Here is a 23,605-nt window from a genome sequence, read left to right as displayed (position 1 = left end):
AACTGCAAATGTGAGAAATCCAAATCTAAGTCCTGTGGGTATGTAAACCTGGCCTTAGAGAACTTGTTGAAATTGACTTCCATTTTGTAAGAACAAGAGATTCAATGAAGAACTTGATGTTTGGTACATCTCCGGTACATCTCCAATACCGGTCAATTTGCTGGGATCACAACTAGAGCTTCTATAAATTATGTTATGAAAACCGACACGGAGTACAAGTTATAAGTAAGATGAAATCAATTTATATGTTAAGTTCAAGTAGTACAATGACATATTAGTAGGTGTATATGTGTTTACTTCTACCAGATGGATGTGAATGCATCTCTACCTAAGGGGGTTCATGGTATTAGCAGGGGGCACTGCTCCCAACGAATGAATACAATAAAAGTTTTACACAAATGTTGTGTAATTATCAGTGAGAACAATGGAGGTTTAGAGGCAAGAGCGTGGGATCTGTTGGCCAGAAGAAGCACCCTTCACATTAGAACATGAGGCGGTAGAGTTTCCATCTTGACCATTGTACACCAAGTTGATGTCGCTGACCTGCACGTTTTGACAGGGGACACCTTTGCTGCACAGTAGATTAACCGCGACTTGGGATGCTGAGACACCCCTAATGTTTGTGAAACTAATGTCGCTGATCTTTACTCGGGAAGGAAACTGTAAATAAGAAGAAGAAATAAATGAAATATATGAACATTTATAAAAAAATGAAATCTGAGAGACAGAGAGTGAGGATGGTAAACAACTTATAATAATTTAATTACCACTTTACTGCAAGAAGCATATGGGCAGTATTCTTGATCTATGATTATGGGATTATAAACGTTGTTCATAACTATATCTTCGAAAGTGAAGTTAGATGCGGAGCTAGGTGATGAAGCTTCAAATGTCTTGATCCTTACACCATTGTCGGTGCCCGTGAGGGTGCAATTTCTCACATGCAAGCCAACTACATCTTTCTCGTTGGGGTATTTGCCAAGGCTACCAACACTAATTCCATGCCCCGGTCCACAGAAAACATTGGAAACGGAGATGTTAGAGCTTCCAGGCCCAATGGAGACGCAGTCATCCCCTGTGCCAATCACTGAACGGGAGATCTTTACACCAGTAGAGTCCCCGATGTGGATTCCATCTGTGTTAGGGCTGTCCTCAGGGGCTGAGATTTTAACTGATATGATCTTGATGTTGTTGCATGCGAAAATGTTCATGTGAAAGAACTTACTGTTCACGGACGATATGCCTCGAATCGTTGCATCATTTACAAAGTTTAATCTTATCGACTGTTGTTAGAAGAAACAAAAAAACATTAAATTAACACATGATTATGCTAATAGACTAGTAGGAAAAGGTGAACATGTTGAATTCAGGGTAACAATACATACTGTGGGAAGGAGCTTGCATTTTACACTCTTGGGGCATTTGTTGTGGGGCCAAGCTGATTCCCATTGGCCATCGAATGTACCGCCTCCCGTGATCATCAATCCATTAATGTAATTAAACACAATCCAACCGTCGGATTCGAACTTGTTGAGATCGGTGGGCGCCTTCACTACCCCTTTGACCTGAAAGACCATGGAGCCCTTGCACGGCCCCTTGAACACGGCTGGGCCCACCACGAATGTCCCTTCTGGAATAAAAACCCTAGTAATTCCCTCCAAAGCACATGCCTCCTTCCAAGCACTCAACAAAGCCTACGAAATAAATAAGTAAATAAATCATTTTCTAATTAGCTTATTCGGTATGACACTATTAATTAACCCTATTGGTCCTTATTTTTGTTTAAGATTCGTTTAACCGAACCTTATTTGCAATGTTCTAAGTGTGCCTTTAGATTAAATATTATAAGCTACAATTTAAAACCCAACTTGCAATTTGGACGTACATCCAAACGAACCGTAACATACTATACTTAAACGATATTACCCTCACCTCACTGCTATCTGTTGTGCCATCTGCAATTGCACCAAAGTCCTTTATATTGAAAACCCTTGTTGGGCCGGCTGCATTTGCCATCCATGCAAACAAAGCCAATAGAGAAACTACTCGAAGAATACCCATCTCTGTACAACAAAGAATAATTTGCCGAGAGATTGTTTTTCTTTTCCAACTTCGATCCCACTCGAATTTCTTTTTAATGTTTGGAATGAGAAGACCGATCATCTCTCTTGGGTATTTATAAGAAAAAAACTATCTCCTGCTCTATCTTCAACTTCTTTTAGTTTTTTGGTTTTAACCACTTGCTTGCCTTGAGAAGTTGGTAGAGATGTTAGGTTTAAAATACAGTTAAACTCCACCTATTTTTGGCTTGTTTCTATCTTGCAGCCATCCACATTTCTCTAAACTATCTCTATTTTTAGGGTTTTACAGCCGCTGAAATCTCTTTGATTCATATATACACAGAGCAGCCATTTTAGCCAATCATCCTAATATTCGTTAGCCCTCTCTCTCTCTCTCTCTCTCTGACACTACTTTGGTTTTGTTAGTGGTCACTATTTTGGGGGTAACGTCTCTGTTGCACTACAAAGACACGGTTCATAGCGAGTCAAAGTCATTTTAGCAGTGAGCCGAGTTAACTCAGACAGGCCAGTTTTGAGTTGTTAGAGTTTTAGTACTGTGGTCTTAATTATATTTAGGTTTAGGCCATATTTGGCAACCATGAATTGTTTTTCATGAAGAATTAGTTTCTCAAGTGATGAGAGAGGGGTAGGGAGGATGGTAAAGGAGAGACTTGAGAAGGCAGGAATGTGTAAAGGGTGAGAAGTGGCTGAAAACTAGGGCTGCAACTTGGGTTGGGTTTTACCCAACCCGAACCGAAAATAACATGGGTCAGGCTTAGAAATCATGGGTCTCGGTTAGGGTGGGGTTTTATATTGGAAAACCCGACTCAATATGGGGTAGGGCCCAGTTAAAATAACAGAAAACGTGAAACCCCGGTTAGAAGAACAAAAAATGCGAAACCCATCCCGACTCATATGGGTTTACCGTGACTTTCATACATATCTCCTTAATAACACACCAAATTATTTTCCAATATATTGTTACAATTGTTTTAATTGAGGTGATCATCTATGTTATGCGAAAATATAGTGTCCTTAAATTTATACTTGATGACATAAATTTATAGATTTTTGGTATGAAGATTTTTTTTTTCAACAATCTTTAAAATTAGTCACTATCGTACGCTAAAAAATGAAAACCCGACCCAACCCGACCCAAGAAACTACAACTACTCCAAACCTCTCTCTCTCTCTCTCTCTCTCTCTCTCTCTCTCTCTCAACATGAACCGTTGGATGGCCCAACAATTCATTTGAACAAGGTAGGCCTGCCCAAACCATATTTTTCATAATGAACTTTACAGCTCACACAATAAGATGATCCAAACCGTCAATAGGTTGCGCTCCAAAATATAATTTCCATAGGCTGATCCTAGCCATCTGATCTAAATAGAAACTGTTATGGAAACCTCTATAGATTGGAGGGTTGCGATCATGCTATGGAAATGATTTTTGGTGCACATTCTATTTACATTGTGGCCATCAAATGGATGGTTTGGATCATCCTATGGTGTGGGTCATACAGAAATACTCAGGCCCATTTGTAGCCCCCCCCCCCTAATCTTCAACCGGAACAGCTTCTTCAAACTCTCTCTCTCTCTCTCTCTCTCTCTCTCTCTCTCTCTCTCTCTCTCCTACAGGAACCGTTGGTTGGCCCAACAATTAATTTGTCGAAATCTTTGAACAAGGTAGGCCCCACTCATATTTTTCAAAATGAACTGTACAGCCCACACAAGAGGATGATCCAAACCATCCATTTGATGGGCAACAACGTAAATAGGTTGCGTCCCACGATATAATTTCTATAGGTTGATCCTAGCCCTCCAATCTAAATAGAAACTGTTATGGAAATCTCTATAGATTGGAGGGTTGCGATCACCCTATGGAAATGATTTTTGGTGCACATTCTATTTACATTGTGGCCATCAAATGGATGGTTTGGATCATCCTATGGTGTGGGTCATACAGTAATATTAAGGCCTAATTTTTCAAAATGATGTGTACGGTCCACACCGAGAGGCTTGGATGAATTCTGGATCCTGCCATATGGGGGTAAAACATTTGGCAACTCTGAACCCACCGTGGAGGTAGTACACTGGAACTTCTGGCCCGTCAGTGGGATAGAACGCTGTGTCGACTTGTATCTGAGCTTCAGGAACTGATTCCGAACACCGTGGACTGTCGGTGTATAAGCAATAACTTGTCTTTTGAACCATGAATGACTCTGAAATGTATTCGAACTCTGAACCCTATGTACATGAACTCTGAAATTTAGAACCATATTTGACATGCACTTATAACTTTTTATGCCTAATGAATCTGCTAAGACCTTTGAACTCAGCTTTAACTTTGACTATCCGACCCTATTGAATCCTGTCGTGTTAGACGGTGGTTAGAGTAGTGCTTTATTATGTACTGAGCTTTTCAGCTGACTGCGGTTGTATATCATTTTCAGGTTTTGATCCTCGTGAGGTTAACGAGGAGCAGGACGCTTAGTTCTGGAATTTGACTTTGGCTCAGAGATTAGTTTATTTTTTTTCAGATTCTTTAGGAAGTGAGTACTTTGAATAAGATGTAAAGACCTTATTATATTATTATTTGTTTCTCTCTCTCTCTCCGACATGAAACGTTTGTGGGCCAACAATTAATTTCATGGAATCTTTGAACGTGGTAGGCCCCTCCCATATTTTTCAAAATGAAGTGTATGGCCCACACCGTAGGATGATCCAAACCGTCCTTTTGATGGGCCACATCGCAAATTCATTGGGTCCCAAAATATAATTTCCATAGGATGATCCTAGCTCTCCGATCTAAAGAGCGACTGCATATTTTGGAAACCTCTATATATCAGAGGGTTGCAATCATCCTATGGAAATGATTTTGGGGGCATAACCTATCTATATTGTGGCGCATCAAATGGATGGATTGGATCATCCCATGGTGTGGACAGTACACATCATTTTGAAAAATATGGGTGGGGCCTACCACGTTCAAAGATTCCATGAAATTAATTGTTGGACCACCAACGTTTCATGTCAGAGAGAGAGAGAGAGAGAGAGAGAGAGAGAGAGAGAGAGTCACGCCCCAAACCCCACCCTGGGTGTAGGACATGACAACACCGTACACCTGCCAGACAAGTCCCACAAATGTACAAGGCTACAAAGCAGATAACAGAAATAACGTGGCATTCATAATTAAAATGCTTAAGTTAAATTAATGCGGACCCATCAGAGTCAAATCAAATCTCCTCTCTCCCCAAAGAGTCAAAGCAGAAACAAATAATAATATAATAAGGTCTTTACGTCTTATTCAAAGTACTCACTTCCTAAAGAATCTGAAAACAAATAAACTATTCTCTGACTCAAAGTCAAATTCCAGAACTAAGCGTCCTGCTCCTCGTTAACCTCACGAGGATCAAAACCTGAAAATGATATACAACCACAGTCAGCTGAAAAGCTCAGCACATAATAAAGCACTACTCTAAGCACCGTCTAACACGACAGGATTCAATAGGGTCGGATAGTCAAAGTTAAAGCTGAGTTCAAAGGTCTTAGCAGATTCATTAGGCATAAACAGCTATAAGTGCATGTCAAATATGGTTCTAAATTTCAGAGTTCATGTACAGAGGGTTCAGAGTTCAAATACACTTCAGAGTCATCGGCATGGTTCAGAAGACAAGTTATTGTTATACACCGACAGTCCACGGTGTTCGGAATCAGTTTCTGAAGTTCAGATACAAGTCGACAGTGCTAGCGTTTTATCCCACTGACGGGCCAGAAGTTCCAATATACTGCCCCCACGGTGGGTTCATAGTTGCCAAATATTTTACTCCCATATGGCAGGGTTCAGAATTCTTCCAAGCCTCCATAGAAGTGTTCAAAAGTGTCCAAGGTTCATACTCAAATGGTTCAAAATATTCAAAGTTCAAACTGATAGTTCACAGGTTCAGAGTTCAGAACAGATGTTCTTAACAGTATTTCAGAACAGTTATCTCAAAGGTTCAGAAGAGTAACAGTAGGTGAAACAAAATAGTATGATGGACTCAAAGCTAATTGAGAAGTTCAAAGTATCAATACACATTTCTAAAGTCAATACTGATTCAAAGTAGCAAGGGTTTATAAATACCCAAAGTAGTACGTTATTACATAGCTAAATATCGTTCGTTCTTCCCTTAAATCTGCTTATGATTCAATGTTCCGATCTGAACAGGGCATAGACAACAAATAAGGGTTCCAGAAGGTAACGCCAAAACCAAAAATCTAATCTTCAATGTTCACATCGATTTTTAAAATTTTTCAGAGTTCTTTCTAGTGATTTTAGAATTAACATCATCATGGAGTCTTCAAATACTTCTGAATCAATTTTTATCATAATGTACGTCTTCTGCCGAGTCCATAGAGTACAAAAGCATGTGAAACGGATAAGAGATGAAGAAGTTATGATTTTTCAAAGTTTTACACATTTTAAAGGTTCAGAAGGCCGAAGGTTTCTTCAGAAGTCTAAAGGCCTCGGACCGATTCTACTGGCCTCCCTTCGGAAGTCCGAAGGTTTCTTTGGAAGTTCGAAGGCCACGGATCAATTCTACTGGCCTCCCTTTGGAAGTCCGAATGTTTCTTCAGACGTCCCCTTCAGAAGCTTGACGGTTTCTTCGGAAGTCCGAAGGTCACAGACTGGGTTTTTCGAGAAAGGCCATAACTTCTTCGATTTAGCTCCGATTCGCGCGTGGTTTGATTCGATGGATTTGTATCGACGAGAGGAATCCATTAAACCCGATTTCACGTTCTGAATTCACACATACGATTTAAGAAAATCGATAAAGATTCTACATTGAATCTCCAAACTCTAATATCTGGGTTCGGGTTCTTATTAATCGATTTCGAGTTCCTTGGGATCATAGGTCAATAATAGATCCAAGAAAACTCAAAACCAATCCGGAGATTCTTAATTCTAATCCATATGAATCACAAATCTTATTTCTTTTTCTAATCAAACCTATGTTTTAGGATTTCAACTATTCCAAATCGTTCATAGTTCATAGATCTTACCTGGATTCGTAGCTTAAACTCCGAATTCACGATCTCCTTGCTCTTCTCCTTCTCTTTCTCCAATTTCTTTCTCCAGGGCTTAAACAAAACATTTAGGGTTCGTTTAGCCACAAAACAACACATATATAGGCTTTCTTAAGAAACCCTAATTGAGTCAAATACTAACGGACAAAAACGCCCCTCTTTATTCAAGGGGGGATGAAAATTTAAGTTGGGGGTATTTTGGGTATTTACATTCTACCCTCCTTACGAAAATTTCATCCTCGAAATTTACTTATCACGTACCTGAGTTCTCAAACAGAAATGGATATTTCGATCTCATTTTCTCTTCCAGCTCCCAGGGGGCTTCACGTTCTGAGTGATTCCGCTACTGAACTCACATATGGAATAGTTCTTCTCCTGAGAAATTGGTCCTTACGATCCACAATACGGACAGGCGATTCTTCGAATGAGAGATCTTCTCTTAGATTCAGAGGTTCTAATTCCATCATATGATTCGGATCCGATATGTACTTTCGTAACATAGACACATGAAACACGTTGTGCACTCCACACAATGATGGAGGTAAAGCCAATCGATAGGCTACTTTTCCAATCTTTCCTAATATTTCATATGGTCCCACAAATCTTGGGCTGAGTTTTCCTCTAACCCCAAACCGCATAACTCCCTTGGTGGGTGACACTTTCAAAAGTACCTTATCTCCGATCTGAAATTCCAATTCTCTTCGTCTGAGATCTGCATAGCTCTTTTGCCAGCTTTGTGCCGTGCAAATATGCTCTCTAATCAAAGGATTTTGTCCACTACTTGCTGAACCAAATCCGGGCCTAAGAGTCTTCTCTCACCTACATCATCCCAACATATAGGTGATCGACACCTCCTCCCAGAGAGGGCCTTAAAAGGTGCCATCTGAATACTGGCATGATAACTATTATTGTAAGAGAATTCGACTAAAGAAGATGGTCATCCCAAGATCCTTTCAAATCCATAACACAAGCTCTAATCATATCTTCTAAAATTTGAATAGTTCTTTCAGATTGTCCATCTGTCTGAGGATGGAAAGCTGTATTGAATTTAAGGGAAGATCCCATTGCTGAATGTAAGCTATTCCAAAACTGAGATACAAAACGAGTGTCTCTATCTGATACAATGGTTTTAGGCACACCATGATAAGTCACTATCTGATCAACATACAATTTGGCCAACTCTTCAGGTGTCAGGCCGGTTCTGATGGTTATGAAATGAGCTGTCTTTGTCAATCTGTCCACAATTACCCACGTGGAATCATTGCCTGAATGAGTACGAGGTAGAGCCGACACAAATTCCATCGTAATCTCCTCCCACTTCCATTCGGGGATAGGAAGTGGTTGCAATGTCCCGGGTGATCTCTGATGTTCTGCTTTAATCACCTGACAAGTTAGGCACTGAGACACATATAGAGCTATTTCTCTCTTCATGTTATTCCACCAGAAATTCCCTTTCAAGTCCTTATACATTTTAGTACCTCCAGGGTGTACAGAATAACGCGAATTGTGCGCTTCTTTCAGAATTTCATTCTTCAGAACAGAGTCACTCGGGACACAAATGCGGTTACCAAACATCAGGGTACCGTCATTGTGAATTCGGAATTCAGATTCAGATATTTTTTTTTGCTTATTTCTGATTTTACAAAGTTCTGGGTTAGATTCCTTAGCTATTCTAATTCTTTCTTGTAGTGTGAGCCGTAATTGGAGTGCTGCCATCAGTACCCCAAAGTTTGGGCCACGAATTTCTATTTCTGATCTTCGGAGGTCTTCTAAGATACACTTCTGAGAAGTGATCAATGTTGCCAAATTCACAGACGACTTCCGACTTAGAGCATCAGCTACCACATTAGCCTTCCCAGGGTGATAGCTTATGGTCAAGTCGTAGTCCTTCAATAGTTCTAGCCAACGCCTTTGTCTCATGTTCAATTATTTCTGAGTAAAGATATACTTCAGATTCTTATGATCAGTGAAGACTTCACAAGGTTCTCCATACAGATAATGCCTCCAAAAGTTTAAGGCAAACACAACTGCTGCCAATTCCAAATCATGAGTCAGATAGTTCTCATCATAAGGCTTCAACTGACGTGAAGCATACGCAATGACTTTGCCATTCTGCATTAACACACATCCTAAGCCTTTCTTCGAGGCATCACTGTAAATCACAAATCTCATTCCGCTAACAAGCAAAGTTAGAATGGGAGCAGAAACTAGTCTTTGTTTCAACACACAATCCTCAGACCAAACAAATTTTGTCCCTTTCCGTGTCAAATGGGTCAAAGGGGCAGCCAAACGCGAAAAGTCCTGAACAAAACGGCGGTAGTATCCCCCCAATCCCAGAAAACTACAAATTTCAGGAACATTATTCGGCCTATTCCATAATGTTACTGCCTCAATCTTCTTTAGGTCTACGGACACACCATCTTTAGAGACCACATGACCTAAAAAGGAGATTGAGTCAAGCCAGGATTCACATTTCTTCAGTTTTTCATATAGCTTCTCTTTTCTTAGAGTCTCCAAAACAACTCTAAGATGATACTCGTGGTCAGACTAACTTCTAGAATATATCAGAATATCATCGATGAACACAACCACAAATTGATCTAACAATGGTTTGAATATCCTATTCATCAGGTACATAAAAGCTGTCGGGGCATTGGTTAACCCAAATGGCATAACAAGAAACTCATAATGGCCATACCGAGTTCGGAAGGCCGTCTTTGAAATATCTTTTGATCTGATTCTTAATTGGTGATAACCCGATCGAAGGTCGATTTTGGAAAACACACATGCCCCTTGCAATTGATCAAACAAATCATCTATCCGCGGAAGCGGATATTTATTCTTTATAGTAATCTTGTTCAATTCTCTGTAATCTATACATAACCTCATACTTCCATCTTTTCTCTTAACAAACAAAACTGGTGCACCTCAAGGTAAAACACTGGGTCGCACAAAACCCTTCTCTAAGAGTTCTTCTAACTGATTTTTCAATTCTTTCATTTCCAAAGGTACCATACGATACGGGGCCTTAGAGATAGGCGCCGTTCAGGAACTAAATCAACAGTAAATTCAACTTCTCTATTCGGAGGCAGACCTGGAAGGTCTTCAGGAAACACATCTGGAAACTCCCTAACCACAGGGATATTCTCAATCTTCATATCATTATCATTAATCTCAATGACTGAGGCCAAGAAAGCTTCACAACCTTGTCTTAGAAGTCGACAAGCTTGTATAGCAGTCAAAACCATAGGAGTCGAGTGAGCTCCACTTCCTTCAAAATAAAAATTTTCTTCTCTAGGGATTTCAAAATTCACTATCTTTTTTATTGCAATCTACTGAAGCATAATGGGTAAACAACCAGTCCATTCCCAAAATTACATCAAAATCAGACAACTCCAGCAAGATAAGATCTGCTAACAGTTCCCTATTTCCAATTTTGACAGGACACTTCTTACTAATTCTTTCTTTTCCTATTGGGGTGCTAACACATAGATCATAATCAAGAGGTGAAGTCGGTAAACAGTGTAGTGTAGCAAAAGCAGATGAAACAAACGAGTCTGTAGCCCTAGAGTCAAATAATGCATGACAAAAAGAGGATGCTATAGGGAGAGTACCTGATACTACTGTGCCAGCGACTTGAGCATCCTGATGAGTAAGAGCATAAGCTCAAGCCGGAACATGTGGTCTTTCATTCCTTTGCTGCGCTTGAGGATTACCTGGTGCAGCTCTACTCTGAATAGTATGAGTCTGAACTGTTTGAGCTCGAACAGTAGGCGTCCCCTGAACTGATTGGGCATCTCCTGCGGATGAGGACACTCTGCAATTCTATGGCCTACCTCGCCACATCGGAAACAAGCCCCAGTATTCTACCTACAAGTCTTAGTAGGGTGGTTCCTTCCACAACGTTCACATTTATGGGCAATTGGTCTATTCGATGCTGACTTATTCTGATAGCCCCCACGATTTCTTTGCTTTCCTCTAGGCTCTTTGAAAGCAGGAGGTTTGGGCGCTTGTTGACTCGGGGCTGATCCCCTAGGAGCTTGTCCTTTATTTTCACCTTCTCTATTTCTTTCCTTCTGATTAGCTTGAGCATAGGCTCTAACTTCCTGATGAACTGCTTCAAGTTTTTTTGCCCTTTCTACCAAATCTTCATAAGATTCAGGGGCCGTAGATCCGACTATCCCCTATTTCAGATACATAGCTAACCCAAATTCAAATTTATTTCTCTTTGCTTCGTCGTCAGGTACCAAAGAAGGTACAAAATGAGCCAGCCTATCAAATTCTGTTTCATAGTCATCCACGGTCATATCTCCTTGCACCAACTGGGTAAATTCCTGATGCATACGGTACAGAGTACTGCGAGGAAAGAATCTTGCAAGAAACTCGGTGCGAAACATCGCCCAAATGAAAGGTCCCTGATGGTGCTCAACTTCCTCTGAATTCCCTTCCACCAATGAAGGGCTCTACCTTCCAACATATAGGTAGCATATTTCACCCTATCTCTATCCTCATTACAGTTCATTGCCTCAAAGGCCTTTTCAGCATTTTCTAACCAGGACTCGGCATCATCTGCCGTAGTTGACTCCTTAAAGGCTTTTGGTGCAAGCCTCATAAATTCTGAAATTCCAAACACTTGATGTGGCTGTTCAGCCACTGGTGGTTCCTGAACTTGGGGTTGCTGATTTGCCAATCCAATCATGGCTCTCATGAAATTTCTCATCTCAGTCCTTTCTTATTCAATATTATCTTGAGACGGAGGTACCTTAGGATTCTCATTCGGCATCTGACCTCCTTGATTCGGAGGGTCCTGAATTACTTGTTCTTCTTGAACCCCTTGGTTCTGATTTTCCTGAATCACTGGCTCTTCTTGAGCAACATTCTGATCTCCCTCGATAATGTCATTGAGGGCTCTAGTACGATTAACTCGAGTTCCACGACCACCATATCCTCCTCGAGTTGCCATAATCCTAAATCCAATCCAATAAAAATGCTTAATCAGAAAACTATCTAGGACATAGTTACATACATATATTGTATTCATATAATAACTACAAAACATTCCCATTTGGAGCCAATATCTATCCATCACATATTTCTCATGATTCTTACCCAATCACAAACTCGCATGCTTCCCAAGTGTCCCCAGGTGCATTTGAATTTGTAATTGAGACCTGATCGCGCGACTGATTTATTTGTTATTAGGGTCCTTAGAACACAAAAACCTATCAATTGCTTCCTAATTGTTCCTTATCTAAATCCCCAACTCTCGCAGTCAAAATCTTTTGTTCAGATAATTCTACCTAGGACCTAAAGCCTAAGCTTTGATACCACTTTACTGTCACGCCCCAAACCCCACCCTGAGAGTAGGACATGACATCAACGTACACCTGCAAGACAAGTCCCACAAATGTACAAGGCTACAAAGCAGATAACATAAATAACCTGGCATTCGTAATTAAAATGTCAAAGTCAAATTAATGCGGACCCATCAGAGTCAAATAAAATCTCCTCTCTCCCCAAAGAGTCAAAGTGAAAACAAATTATAATATAATAAGGACTTTACATCTTATTCAAAGTACTAACTTCCTAAAGAATCTGAAAATAAATAAACTAATCTCTGAGTCAAAGTCAAATTCCAAAACTAAGCGTCCTGCTCCACGTTAACCTCACGAGGATCAAAACCTGAAAATGATATATAACCACAGTCAGCTGAAAAGTTCAGTACATAATAAAGCACTACTCTAAGCACCGTCTAACACGACAGGATTTAATAGGGTCAGATAGTCAAAGTCAAAGCTGAGTTCAAAGGTCTTAGCTGATTCATTAGGCATAAACAGTTATAAGTGCATGTCAAATATGGTTCTAAATTTCAGAGTTCATGTACAGAGGCTTCAGAGTTCAAATACACTTCAGAGTCATCGGCGTGGTTCAGAAGACATGTTATTGCTTATACACCGACAGTCCACGGTGTTCGGAATCAGTTCCTGAAGTTCAGATACAAGTCAACAGGGCCAACATTTTATCCCACTAACGGGCCAGAAGTTCCAGTGTACTACCCCCACAGTAGGTCCATAGTTTCCAAATGTTTTACCCCCATATGGCAGGGTCCGGAATCATCCAAGCCTCCATAGAAGTGTTCAAAAGTGTCCAAGGTTCATATTCAAATGGTTCAAAATATTCAAAGTTCAAACTGATAGTTCACAGGTTCAGAGTTCAGAACAGATGTTCATAACAGTATTTCAGAACAGTTATTTCAAAGGTTCAGAAGAGTAATAGTAGGTGAAACAAAATAGCATGATGGACTCAATGCTAATTCAGAAGTTCAAAGTATCAATACACGTTTCTAAAGTCAATACTGATTCAAAGTAGCAAGGGTTTATAAATACCCAAAGTAGTACGTTATTACGTACCTAAATGTCGTTCGTTCTTCCCTTAAATCTGCTTATGATTCAATGTTTCGATCTGAATAGGGCATAGACAACAAATAAGGGTTCCAGAAGGGAACCCCAAAACCAAAAATCTAATCTTCAATGTTCACATTGATTTTCAAAATTTCCAAAGTTCTTTCTAGTGCTTTTAGAATTACCATCATCATGGAGTCTTCAATCACTTCTGAATCTATTTTTATCATAAAGTACATCTTCTGCCGAGTCCATAGAGTACAAAAGCATCGAAAACGGATAAGAGATGAAGAAGTTATGATTTTTCAAAGTTTTACCCATTTTCATGGTTCAGAAGTCCGAAGGTTTCTTCGGAAGTCCAAAGGCCTCAGACCGATTCTACTGGCCTCCCTTCGGAAGTTCGAAGGCCTCGGATCAATCCTACTGGCCTCCCTTCGGAAGTCCAAATGTTTCTTCGGACGTCCCCTTAGGAAGTCTGAAGGTCGCAGACTGGGTTTTTTGGGGAAATTCCAGATTCGTCCCGAAAACATCAAAAGGCCATTCGATTCGCGCGTGGTTGGATTCGATGGATTTGTATCGACGAGAGGAATCCATTAAACCGAATTTCACTCTCCGAATACACACATACGATTTAAAAAGAATCGATAAAGATTCTACATTGAATCTCCAAACTCTAATTTCTGGGTTCGGGTTCTTATTAATCGATTTTGAGTTCCTTGGGATCATAGGTCAATAATAGATCCAAGAAAACTCAAAACCAATCCGGAGATTCTTAATTCTAATCCATATGAATCACAAAACTTATTTCTTTTTCTAATCAAACCTTTGTTTTAGGATTTCAAATTTTCCAAATCGTTCATAGTTCATAGATCTTACCTGGATTCGCAGCTTCGACTCCAAATTCGCAATCTCCTTGCTCTTCTCCTTCCCTTTCTCTTTCTCTAATTTCTTTCTCTAGGGCTTAAAGAAAATGTTTAGGGTTTGTTTAGGTACAAAACAACACATATATAGGCTTTCTTAAGAAGCCCAAATTGAGTCAAATACTAACGGACAAAAATGCCCCTCTTTATTCAAGGGGGACAAATTTAAGTTGGGGGTATTTTGGGTATTTAGAGAGAGAGGGAGGGAGGGAGGGATCGGTTTGGAGTAGTGTTGTGGTAGGTTGTAGATTTGGGCATGGGTTATCATTGCGCCTCATATTTTGGGTGGAGTTTTTTGTTTCCTTGTTTGTCAGTCTTTTCTTTCCCTCTGATCACTCAGCCCGCTCGTATTTCTCCCTCTCCCGCCCTTCCTCACCAAGCAAATATTCCATGAAAGATACAAGATATGATTTTTTTTATTAATTTTCAAAGGTAGAGATTAAATTGGATTGGTGGATGGTGTCCCACGCCCTGAGCCAGGGTCCCACGACAGCACCGCGTTGCCATGCGTCCACCACATAGGCAGGCAAGGCATACTACTCCAACTATCACCTGTGTAACACAAAATATGCAAAGCAGCTAATGGGAAAACATAAAGTAAACTGTAATTATTTCAAAGGAATGAGTCACCACAATTCACGAACAACATTTCAAACAAATGAGTCACCACTATTCGCAAACAACTTCTACCCCCCATAAATAATAATGGAATCAATAAAAGTAATCTCTCAACTGTCTAAATCAACTAATGATCTAAACAAAAAGGAATGTCCTTAACATCTTCCTATCAACTAATACTCACTTGCCCATGAATCCGCAACCAATCCAAGCCACTCCTCAAAATCTAAAAAACATAAGACATAACGGGTGAGCTAACTCTCAGTAAGTGATCTAGCATCCTATATCATATCAGATGGATCAAGTATGCAACATATCATGAACATAACATTTGAAGAGAAGCATTTACTTTGTAAACATGCATTGCGTCAAGACAAAAATAGTTAAAACAATATTTGGAAACAATACAAGTTTTCATGGCATAATATGTAAAACAAATAACCATCCACTAGTCATAGCTATGGTCACTGTCACCTCTCAAGGACAGACTATTCAACTCCAGTGTCACATCCCCTACTGGTTATGGTTGGCAATCTAACTACTATATATAAAGGCGGAATCGTGGGTTAAGTTCTTCCACCCTTTGCCAAAAATCCCATCTATATCCCAGTTGTATTATGCCTATTCTTTATAATAATAAGTTATGATATTAACTACTTTCTTTAGGGTAAAATCATAATCTACATACGAAAAGTACCGACACAGGGTACCTGTCTATGACAATTACGAAAAAAAAAATACCAGGAAGAGGTAAAGACATATGACAATGACGAAACAACTACTTTATATTACTCATGCAGGACAGTTGCAAAATATTGATGAATTCCGGGCACCTCAAGATGAACAATAATTATGGAAACCTCTATGGGTTGGAGGGCTAGGATCAGCCTATATCGATTGGAGGGCTAGGATAATATTAAATAATATTAATAATTACTGAAGAGGAACAACAATTATGGAAACCTCAATTGATTAGAGGGCTAGGATCAGCCTATATCGATTGGAGGGCTAAGATAATATTAAATAATATTAATAATTATTTAATATTATCCTGAAATTTCAGCTGAAATTACCGAAATTTTGGTCAAAATTCTATACGAGATATCCCAGCTGTATTATGCATATTCTCTTTAATAGTAAGTTATGATATTAACTACTTTCTTTAGGGTAAAATCGTAATCTACATACGAAAAGTATCGACACTGGGTACCTGTCTATGACAATTACGAAAAAAAAATACCAAGAAGAGGTAAAGACATATGACAATGACGAAACAACTACTTTATATTACTCATGCAGGACACTTGCAAAATATTGACGGATTCTAGGCACCTCGAGAGGAACAACAATTATGGAAACCTCTATCGATTGGAGGGCTAGGATCAGCCCATATCGATTGGAGGGCTAGGATAATATTAAATAATATTAATAATTACTGAAGAGGAACAACAATTATGGAAACCTCAATTGATTGGAGGGCTAGGATCAGCCTATATTGATTGGAGGGCTAGGATAATATCGATTGGAGGGCTAGGATAATATTAATATTATTTAATATTATCCTGAAATTTCAGCTGAAATTACCAAAATTTCGGTCAAAATTCTATACGAGAAAAATAGTCGTTCATTGATTTAGTCGGCTTTCAGGCGAAATCCGTGAAATCCATAAAAATCAATTTAAAAGATACTGTAACTCGGTCAAAATTTCAGGATAATATTAAATAAGGGATAAAATCCATATTTTTTTGGGATATTCCTTAAATTTCGGAACGGGATTTCGGGGAGAAATGAAATTTCGATCGAAATTTTGAAAATTCGGTTAAATTTCGGAACAAAATTTCGAGGCAAAACGAAATTTCGTTAGAAATTTCATACCATTTCGGGTAGACCGGATTTGGATTTCGGTCGAAATTTCAAACCATGCTTAAGAGTAAGATTTTAAATTTCAATTTAAGTTTCGATCGTCTTGGAAATGTGGACGTTTCGGTTTCAGATGAAAGTTTCGGTAAAAGGTAAAGTAATACTGTTTTCCCTATTATATGAATAGATCCTAGTTAGTTGTTCCTTTTAATCAACTCCACTATTAGATTGCGATTTCATTTTGCACTATTTGAACTGATATTTGGGTTCCACGTGCAACGCACGTGCATTTTTCCTAGTCAGTCCAAAGCAATCACGGCCAATTTCATGAACGTTACTTGGTTGCGCAACGTTGCAAAGGAACCTCCTGCCCAACACACTAAAATCAAGGGGAAACAGGGGGTGTGGGAATATCAAACAAGGAGTGTAGAAATAACAGACCATGGAATTGATATTGCCACACCCCCTGTTTCCTTTGATTTTAGCGTATTGCACAGGAGGTTCCTGCTCAACGTTCCGTAGCCAAGTTTTTTTCCAATTTCATCAGCGTTGATCCATAATTTTATGTCAATAAAATATGCTAAAACAAGCTTTAAAAGAAAATGACAAATGCATGACATTTCATACGTTATTTTTTTAGCAGTCTAGAAACATGGTTTTTAGCAGTCTAGAAACATGGTTTGCAAATCATGAATCATATGCAAGAACATAAATCATGTAGAAAACACCAATATAGGAATACAAGTTACTTACCTAGATGTCGATCAAGTCCCTCGACAATGGATCTCTAGATCAATTTACCATGTAAGTCACCGTACAACCAGATTGTCTCTAATTTAATATTAAGGTACATACACAAATTATTCATGGCAAGATCATGCCCAAAAATCATCCTTGAAAGCATCGCGAACCAAACAAAATCACAGGTTCGGTCGACCAGCTTCCCTCGGTTGACAGGGAAGTTCTGAAATTTTTTTCAGAGTCCTTCGGCCGGGTTTGATCGATTGACCATGACTGCGGTGGACTGAACCCAGAATGCACAGTTCTTCTCAGTTTTTAGAGTCTTAATCTTCCCCTCCTAATTGGGGTCGTGCAACGCGGTTCTCATTGGAATCTTTGCATTGCAAGATCTCCGCGAGTATAATAATTTGTCAAAACTCTATGGACAACGGTTATCGACATAAATACATAGATTAATCACCTTGAATCACATACTCTAATTAAACCTCTTGGCTCTTCTACGTAGGTTAACAATTTATTCAATTTTTTACCTCGTAGCTTTGATTCTTCCAGACAAAAAGCCTTCTTCTGTTAAGGATCTTCCTCCACCGGGTTTTCTTCTTCACCCCTCTCTCTCTCTCTCTAGAGTTTCCTTTGTAGCAATTATGAGTAAATCTAGCATTAATGACTGTACACATATACTAAGCTCTACTCTTATAGTGAGTTGACTACACTTGTTGGCATAAATCCCGGCCTTAGATGGCCTTTGCAAGGATAAATGGCCAGGATCAATTTGTGATAAAAACTACCTAAGTGGTTGATAAAACCACAACTCCTAAAGATGTGGAAGTGTGACTAATTTTGAGGAGATGTTGGGGAGTGGAAAGGAGGCGCGATGGAGAGTCTCTCTTTCCTCCCAACCTCAATAAAATATGGGCTCCTTGGGTCCCCTGGTTACGCGTGATGAGTTGCGTCCTTTCTCGCTCCGCCATCCACGTCGGAACATGAGAACGGAAGCCGGTTCCCATCGCCGATCTTCACGAAGCAAGCAGAAATCCGGAGAGCGATTCATTTTTTCAAGCTTCCGCTATTCAGTAGCATCTCCGGAAACCTCTTGCGCAACAGAAACGATAAAGAATAGGCAATGACATAATGTAAGTGGGTTTATATTTGTTTTGTTAAAAACGAACCAAACTCATGGATTTTTCAAAGTTTCTCGCCCAAGATCCTCTTTGTGCTCATAAGGAATCGAGTACACACATGTGGTATCAGAGCCACGGTTCCCGGCGTGAAGACGCCATTAAAACCGGCGAAATTTTCTTGTTTTGAACCTTTTCTGGGTAGTTCAAAAATCTGGCCATCGGCGGTGGTATGGACGTTCGTCAGGTGATCTAGTGGCATGGATGGATAGCCGGTCACCAGATGAATCCAACGCCATCGACGGATAGGTGATTGGAGGTCAGTATTGCTGCCGGCATTCATCCAAAGTTCGACCAAAAACGTGAATTGTTGGGACTGTTTTACATGAATATTATTATTTTAATAGTTATACATTCAACACGATGACCGAAAGTGACGGGAAGGAGACACATAACTGAAGCTCGAAAGCCTCACCATGACGTAGTGCACATATGTGCTTGGCGCACGCATGTCACATTACGCATCATCGTTATGCGTGATGTCTGTGCGTCTTCATGAACCCCAATTGTGTAAACGAGCCAAGTGACCCAGTGACCCGAACCGGTTGACCCAAGCCGGTCTGAGGCCCTTTCGTGGCTGGTTCAACGTACTTTCTAGGTCATTCTCCAAATATGGGGCCAGTTCTAGGGTTTTGTGATCTTGGAATCTAATAGTGGGGTTCTATTGAGGATGTTGAAGCTTCGTTAATGCAACTACTGTACATTTGTTGCCTTTGAGGTGTGGTTTTATTCTTTAAACCCTTAAAGATTACAAACAATACCATAAAGGAATGATTTTACATAGCATTTAAATCTGATTGACAACTTAAACTAGTTTGCATGACCCCTTGTGGTTTCTAATTATGAAATATAGGAACCCTAAGCTATGTATGTGTCTTGGTTTTACATACATCTCAAGGGGTATTGCTAATCAGTAGAAATTGTCTGAGGATGCCATCTTATTAGCCCAAAACCATTGTAATGGTGGTTGATCGGTCCAGGATTTTTCATTTTAATTAGGGTTGGTACATTAAATTGGATTTGTTATTCAAACTAAGGTGGTGTTTGTTAGAGATTTTCAAAATGCAAAGTGGTATTTGAAAATTAAAATGGTTTTACAAGTTTTAAATTTTAAATATAAAAACAATTTTCAGATAGGGCAGGTCGACCGGGGTATCTCGGGCGACCGTGGATTGATTACTGAAAACTTAATTGATTTCTAGGAAGGTGTCTGAGGTCGACCGCGGTTCTTTGGATCATAAAAAATAAAATGGACAGAAGCATGCCGGCGGGCGACCGCGATAGCCCGGTCGACCATGGCTATTCGAAAAACTATCCGTTGGGAGAAAATAGACATGGCTTTTTACTTCCGTTTTTCATCATTTCTTCATGTCTTTGGCTTTCCAAGAGTCATAGATGATTTCCAAACACAAAGGACACTTTGTGGGTGATCCAAGACACAAAAATCACAAAGAGTTGTGATCGAATGGTCATTATTCAAGCCAATCAATGGGATGTCTTGAAGAGATGTTTCTCTTGGACAATAGACATCTAGTCCTCTATAAAAACTGCAGAAATCTGTCTTTTCAAATAATAAGAAAACAGTTATTGTTGTATTTTCTTGTTTTCTCTCTTTAACAATCTCTCTATCACTTGTTCTTTAGTTTTTTTTTTCATAAAACAGAGCACTAAAATCTGTTTTCTGCACAAACAGTTTTAGTGAATTTTCTCTAAGGCTTGAAGTTTCTTGAAAGGTGTTTTGAGTTTGATTCCGCTTGTGCAAAGCGTCATCAAACAATTGTAGGATTGTCCTACAAGGCTTCATTGTATCTTGGAGACAATTCGCGGATCCCCTTTGCACACAACTGGAAGGCGATTACGCGCCTTGAAGCATCTTATTCTCTTCTTCTTTCTCATTCCTTGATTGAAGAAAATTCCCACAAACAAACTTAAGACAATATTAGAAGATCTTCATGGCGCAATCAATGAATCAAATGACACAAAACTTTGTGAAGTTGGAAAGATTTAACAAAGAGAACTTCAAAAGATGGCAAAACAAGTTCATTTTGTTCTCACCACTCTAAAAGTTGTGTATGTACTTACTACACTAAAATCAGAGATTGTTGAAGATGAGACGACTATTTAGGCACGTAAAAGAAGGAAGTGGGATCAAGATGACTATTTGTGCAAGGGCCACCTCCTTAATACCATGACTGATGAACTGTTTGACATCTACCATAATATGGAGTTGGTTGGAGTACTTTGGATGGCTTTAGAGACAAAGTATCTGTCTGAAAACACCGGAGCTAAAAAAATTGTAGTAAATCATTTTCTAAATTTTAAGATGACTGATGATAAGTTGGTAGTTGATCAAATCCATGAGATCCAGCATATCATTAGTCAAGTTCATCAACAAGGGGTAAATCTTGATGATATAGTCATCATACCTTCAATTATTCACAAATTGCCACCATCTTGGAAAATTTTTAGAAAAAAGTCTTAAATATAAAAAAGAGGAGATGTCTCTTGAAGATTTGATTCAAACCATCTAAGTTGAGGAAGAATCAAGGCTTCGAGATAAAACAGAAGATATTGAACCAATATCCTCTAAAGTCTATATAGTGGAGAATGTCAATATGACGGATTCAAACCCCTCTACTCAACCTTCGAAAGGTAATCAGAAGAGGAAGCATCAAAATGGCAAGGTTCGATAAGAACAAGAAGTGCAAAGGCGTTTGATTCCAATGTGGCAAAATGAGTCACTGCACGAGGGAATGTCGATCTAAAAAGTCGAACACTCAAGAAAATAAAGAAAAGTTTGTTGCCATGATATCCGAGGTTAACTTCCTTGAAGGAGAAGATGTTTGATGGATCGATTCGGGCGCTACAAAACATGTTTGCAAAGATAGAAGCGCATTTTTGACTTATGCACCAGTCGAAGATGGAAAAGTTCTATACATGGGGAACTCTTCAACAGCAGAAGTCAAAGGAAAAGGAAAAGTGGAACTTGAATTCACTTATGGAAAGATCCTTACTCTTACTGATGTATACCATGTACCAGATGTTAGAAAAAATCTTGTTTCTGGTAGCCTTCTTAAAAAGAATGGCTTTAAACTTGTATTTGAATGTAACAAGTTTGTACAGTCCAAGGGTGGGTCATATGTAGGGAAGGGTTATATGTAAGCCCAAGGGTTCCCATGGGTTCATTCATTCACCTTACCTTCTTGTTTTGATACTAGCAAACACAAATTGATTAGCGTTTATGGACTAATGTGTTGCTTTGAGGTGTTGTGTTGTATATAGAAATTTCATGTCATAATCGCCATTACAAAACTCTTCTCAACACATTGCTTGTAGATCAAGAAAGCAAAGGAACTAAGAGCTTGCACCTACATTGAAGACATCCACGTTTGAAGATGCTCAAGTCAAGAAGCTCAACATAAAGATCCTACAAGTTCCCAACAAGTGTCAAGAAGGAGCTTGGAGTTGAACATGCCATGGTGACACCTGATGTATCCCACAACATGCATTGAAGATTGGAGGGAGTCACAAGAGCTAGAACGAGTTTAAGAAGTTCACTCACAAGCCAAAGAAGTCCAAGGAAGTGCAAATGAGTGAATACATTCTAAGAAGACTCAACGGTATCATTTTTAGAGTGTATTTAGAGTCCTCTTGATTTATATAAAATGCACTTTCAAAAGGTTTCCAAATGGTTCATCCTTAACTTTTTATATCTTTGGAAACTATTAATACACCAAACAATGTGTTAGAAAACCTAGGACTTAAGCCCAAAGACCATGGCCAAAGCCCCTGAATTTTAAAGTTAAAATGGAATTTCACACAGGGCCGGTCGACAGGGCTATTCCGGACGACCGCAGGATGTTACCTGGAATTCCAGGACATCTCAAAATTTATTGGGCCGGTCGACCGGGACAATCCGGTCGACTTGCGGATTTATTTTCTGAAAAATTCAGAAAACATCCAGGTTGGTCTTGGCCGACGACTGCGATGGTCTGGTCGACCGCGATAGTGTTTTTTAGAGTGAATTTTTATTCAAACAGGTTGCCCTCGTCGGGCGACCGCCATAGGACGGTCGACCGCGCCGGTATGAAATTTAAAATTAAAAAGAAGAGCCTGATAAGGGCGGGTGACCGTCGTGCCTCTGTCAACCGCTGAGGCTTGAAAAACTAACAGTTGGGGCTTGTGCAGGTTGATTTTTTCAACCCTGTTTGTTACAATTTTACCCCCAAACGGTCATATTTCCTTGTGGGCTATATATACACTATCAAAACCTTCCTAAATAACCTTTTGCAAGATCAAATCCAATTTTCATGAACCTAAACTTTTATATGAAAGGCTAAACCTCTTTCAATTTGTATTTTTACATTCTATCAAGAGGATCTCTAGGCTTTACATTTGTATCTATTTCTTGGAAAGTTTGTGAGCTTTCAAAGTTGTAATCCGCCTATCAAGTGGCAAGAGAGTTCTATTCTTATTTTCTTCATTTGTTCTTGAGGGTCTTCGATTCGGCCCGTTAATAAAGGTGAATCATTGTAAGAGGGTGTGTCCCCTCACAAGACTTCGTGCAAAAAGGGTGTGTCCCCTTTGAAGTTGAAGGAGTCGGTGTACGGCTTGGAGATTCGTCTATTGAAGAATCTCATATTTTTAGTGGAGATCCCAATGAGGTAAACTTGGAAGAGTGGAGTAGGTCTTGTGATAGACCGAACCACTATAAATCGTGTGCCTTGTGGATAGTTTCTCTTCTCCTTCTCTTTGCACTT

At 39.5% G+C, this 23,605-nt stretch overlaps 1 protein-coding gene across 2 annotated transcripts in view; it reads right to left on the bottom strand.

Moving 5' to 3' along the window:
* Window positions 1-201: 201 nt before the first annotated feature.
* The window catches only part of LOC143855556 (exopolygalacturonase-like), a 95,396-nt gene continuing 71,992 nt past the window's right edge, over window positions 202-23,605 (bottom strand). The window contains exons 1-4 of one of the 2 annotated variants that reach the window (XM_077365713.1): window positions 15,251-15,282; window positions 1,386-1,694; window positions 768-1,283; window positions 202-660 (exon numbers count right to left, since the gene is read on the bottom strand). In XM_077365713.1, the coding sequence (XP_077221828.1) occupies window positions 433-660; window positions 768-1,283; window positions 1,386-1,577 (936 nt within the window). In that variant the 5' untranslated portion in view covers window positions 1,578-1,694; window positions 15,251-15,282 and the 3' untranslated portion in view covers window positions 202-432. Of the gene's footprint in view, window positions 661-767; window positions 1,284-1,385; window positions 1,695-15,250; window positions 15,283-23,605 lie in introns of those variants that run through there. The other variant, XM_077365712.1, reaches the window with a different exon arrangement.

Source organism: Tasmannia lanceolata, unplaced genomic scaffold, assembly GCF_043159265.1.
Source record: "Tasmannia lanceolata isolate RefF3 unplaced genomic scaffold, GAP_Taslan_0.1 ptg000003l, whole genome shotgun sequence".
In the NCBI taxonomy this organism is placed as follows: domain Eukaryota; kingdom Viridiplantae; phylum Streptophyta; class Magnoliopsida; order Canellales; family Winteraceae; genus Tasmannia; species Tasmannia lanceolata.
Note: the sequence above shows the minus strand (reverse complement) of the source record. Positions and strands in the feature narration are given on the sequence as shown.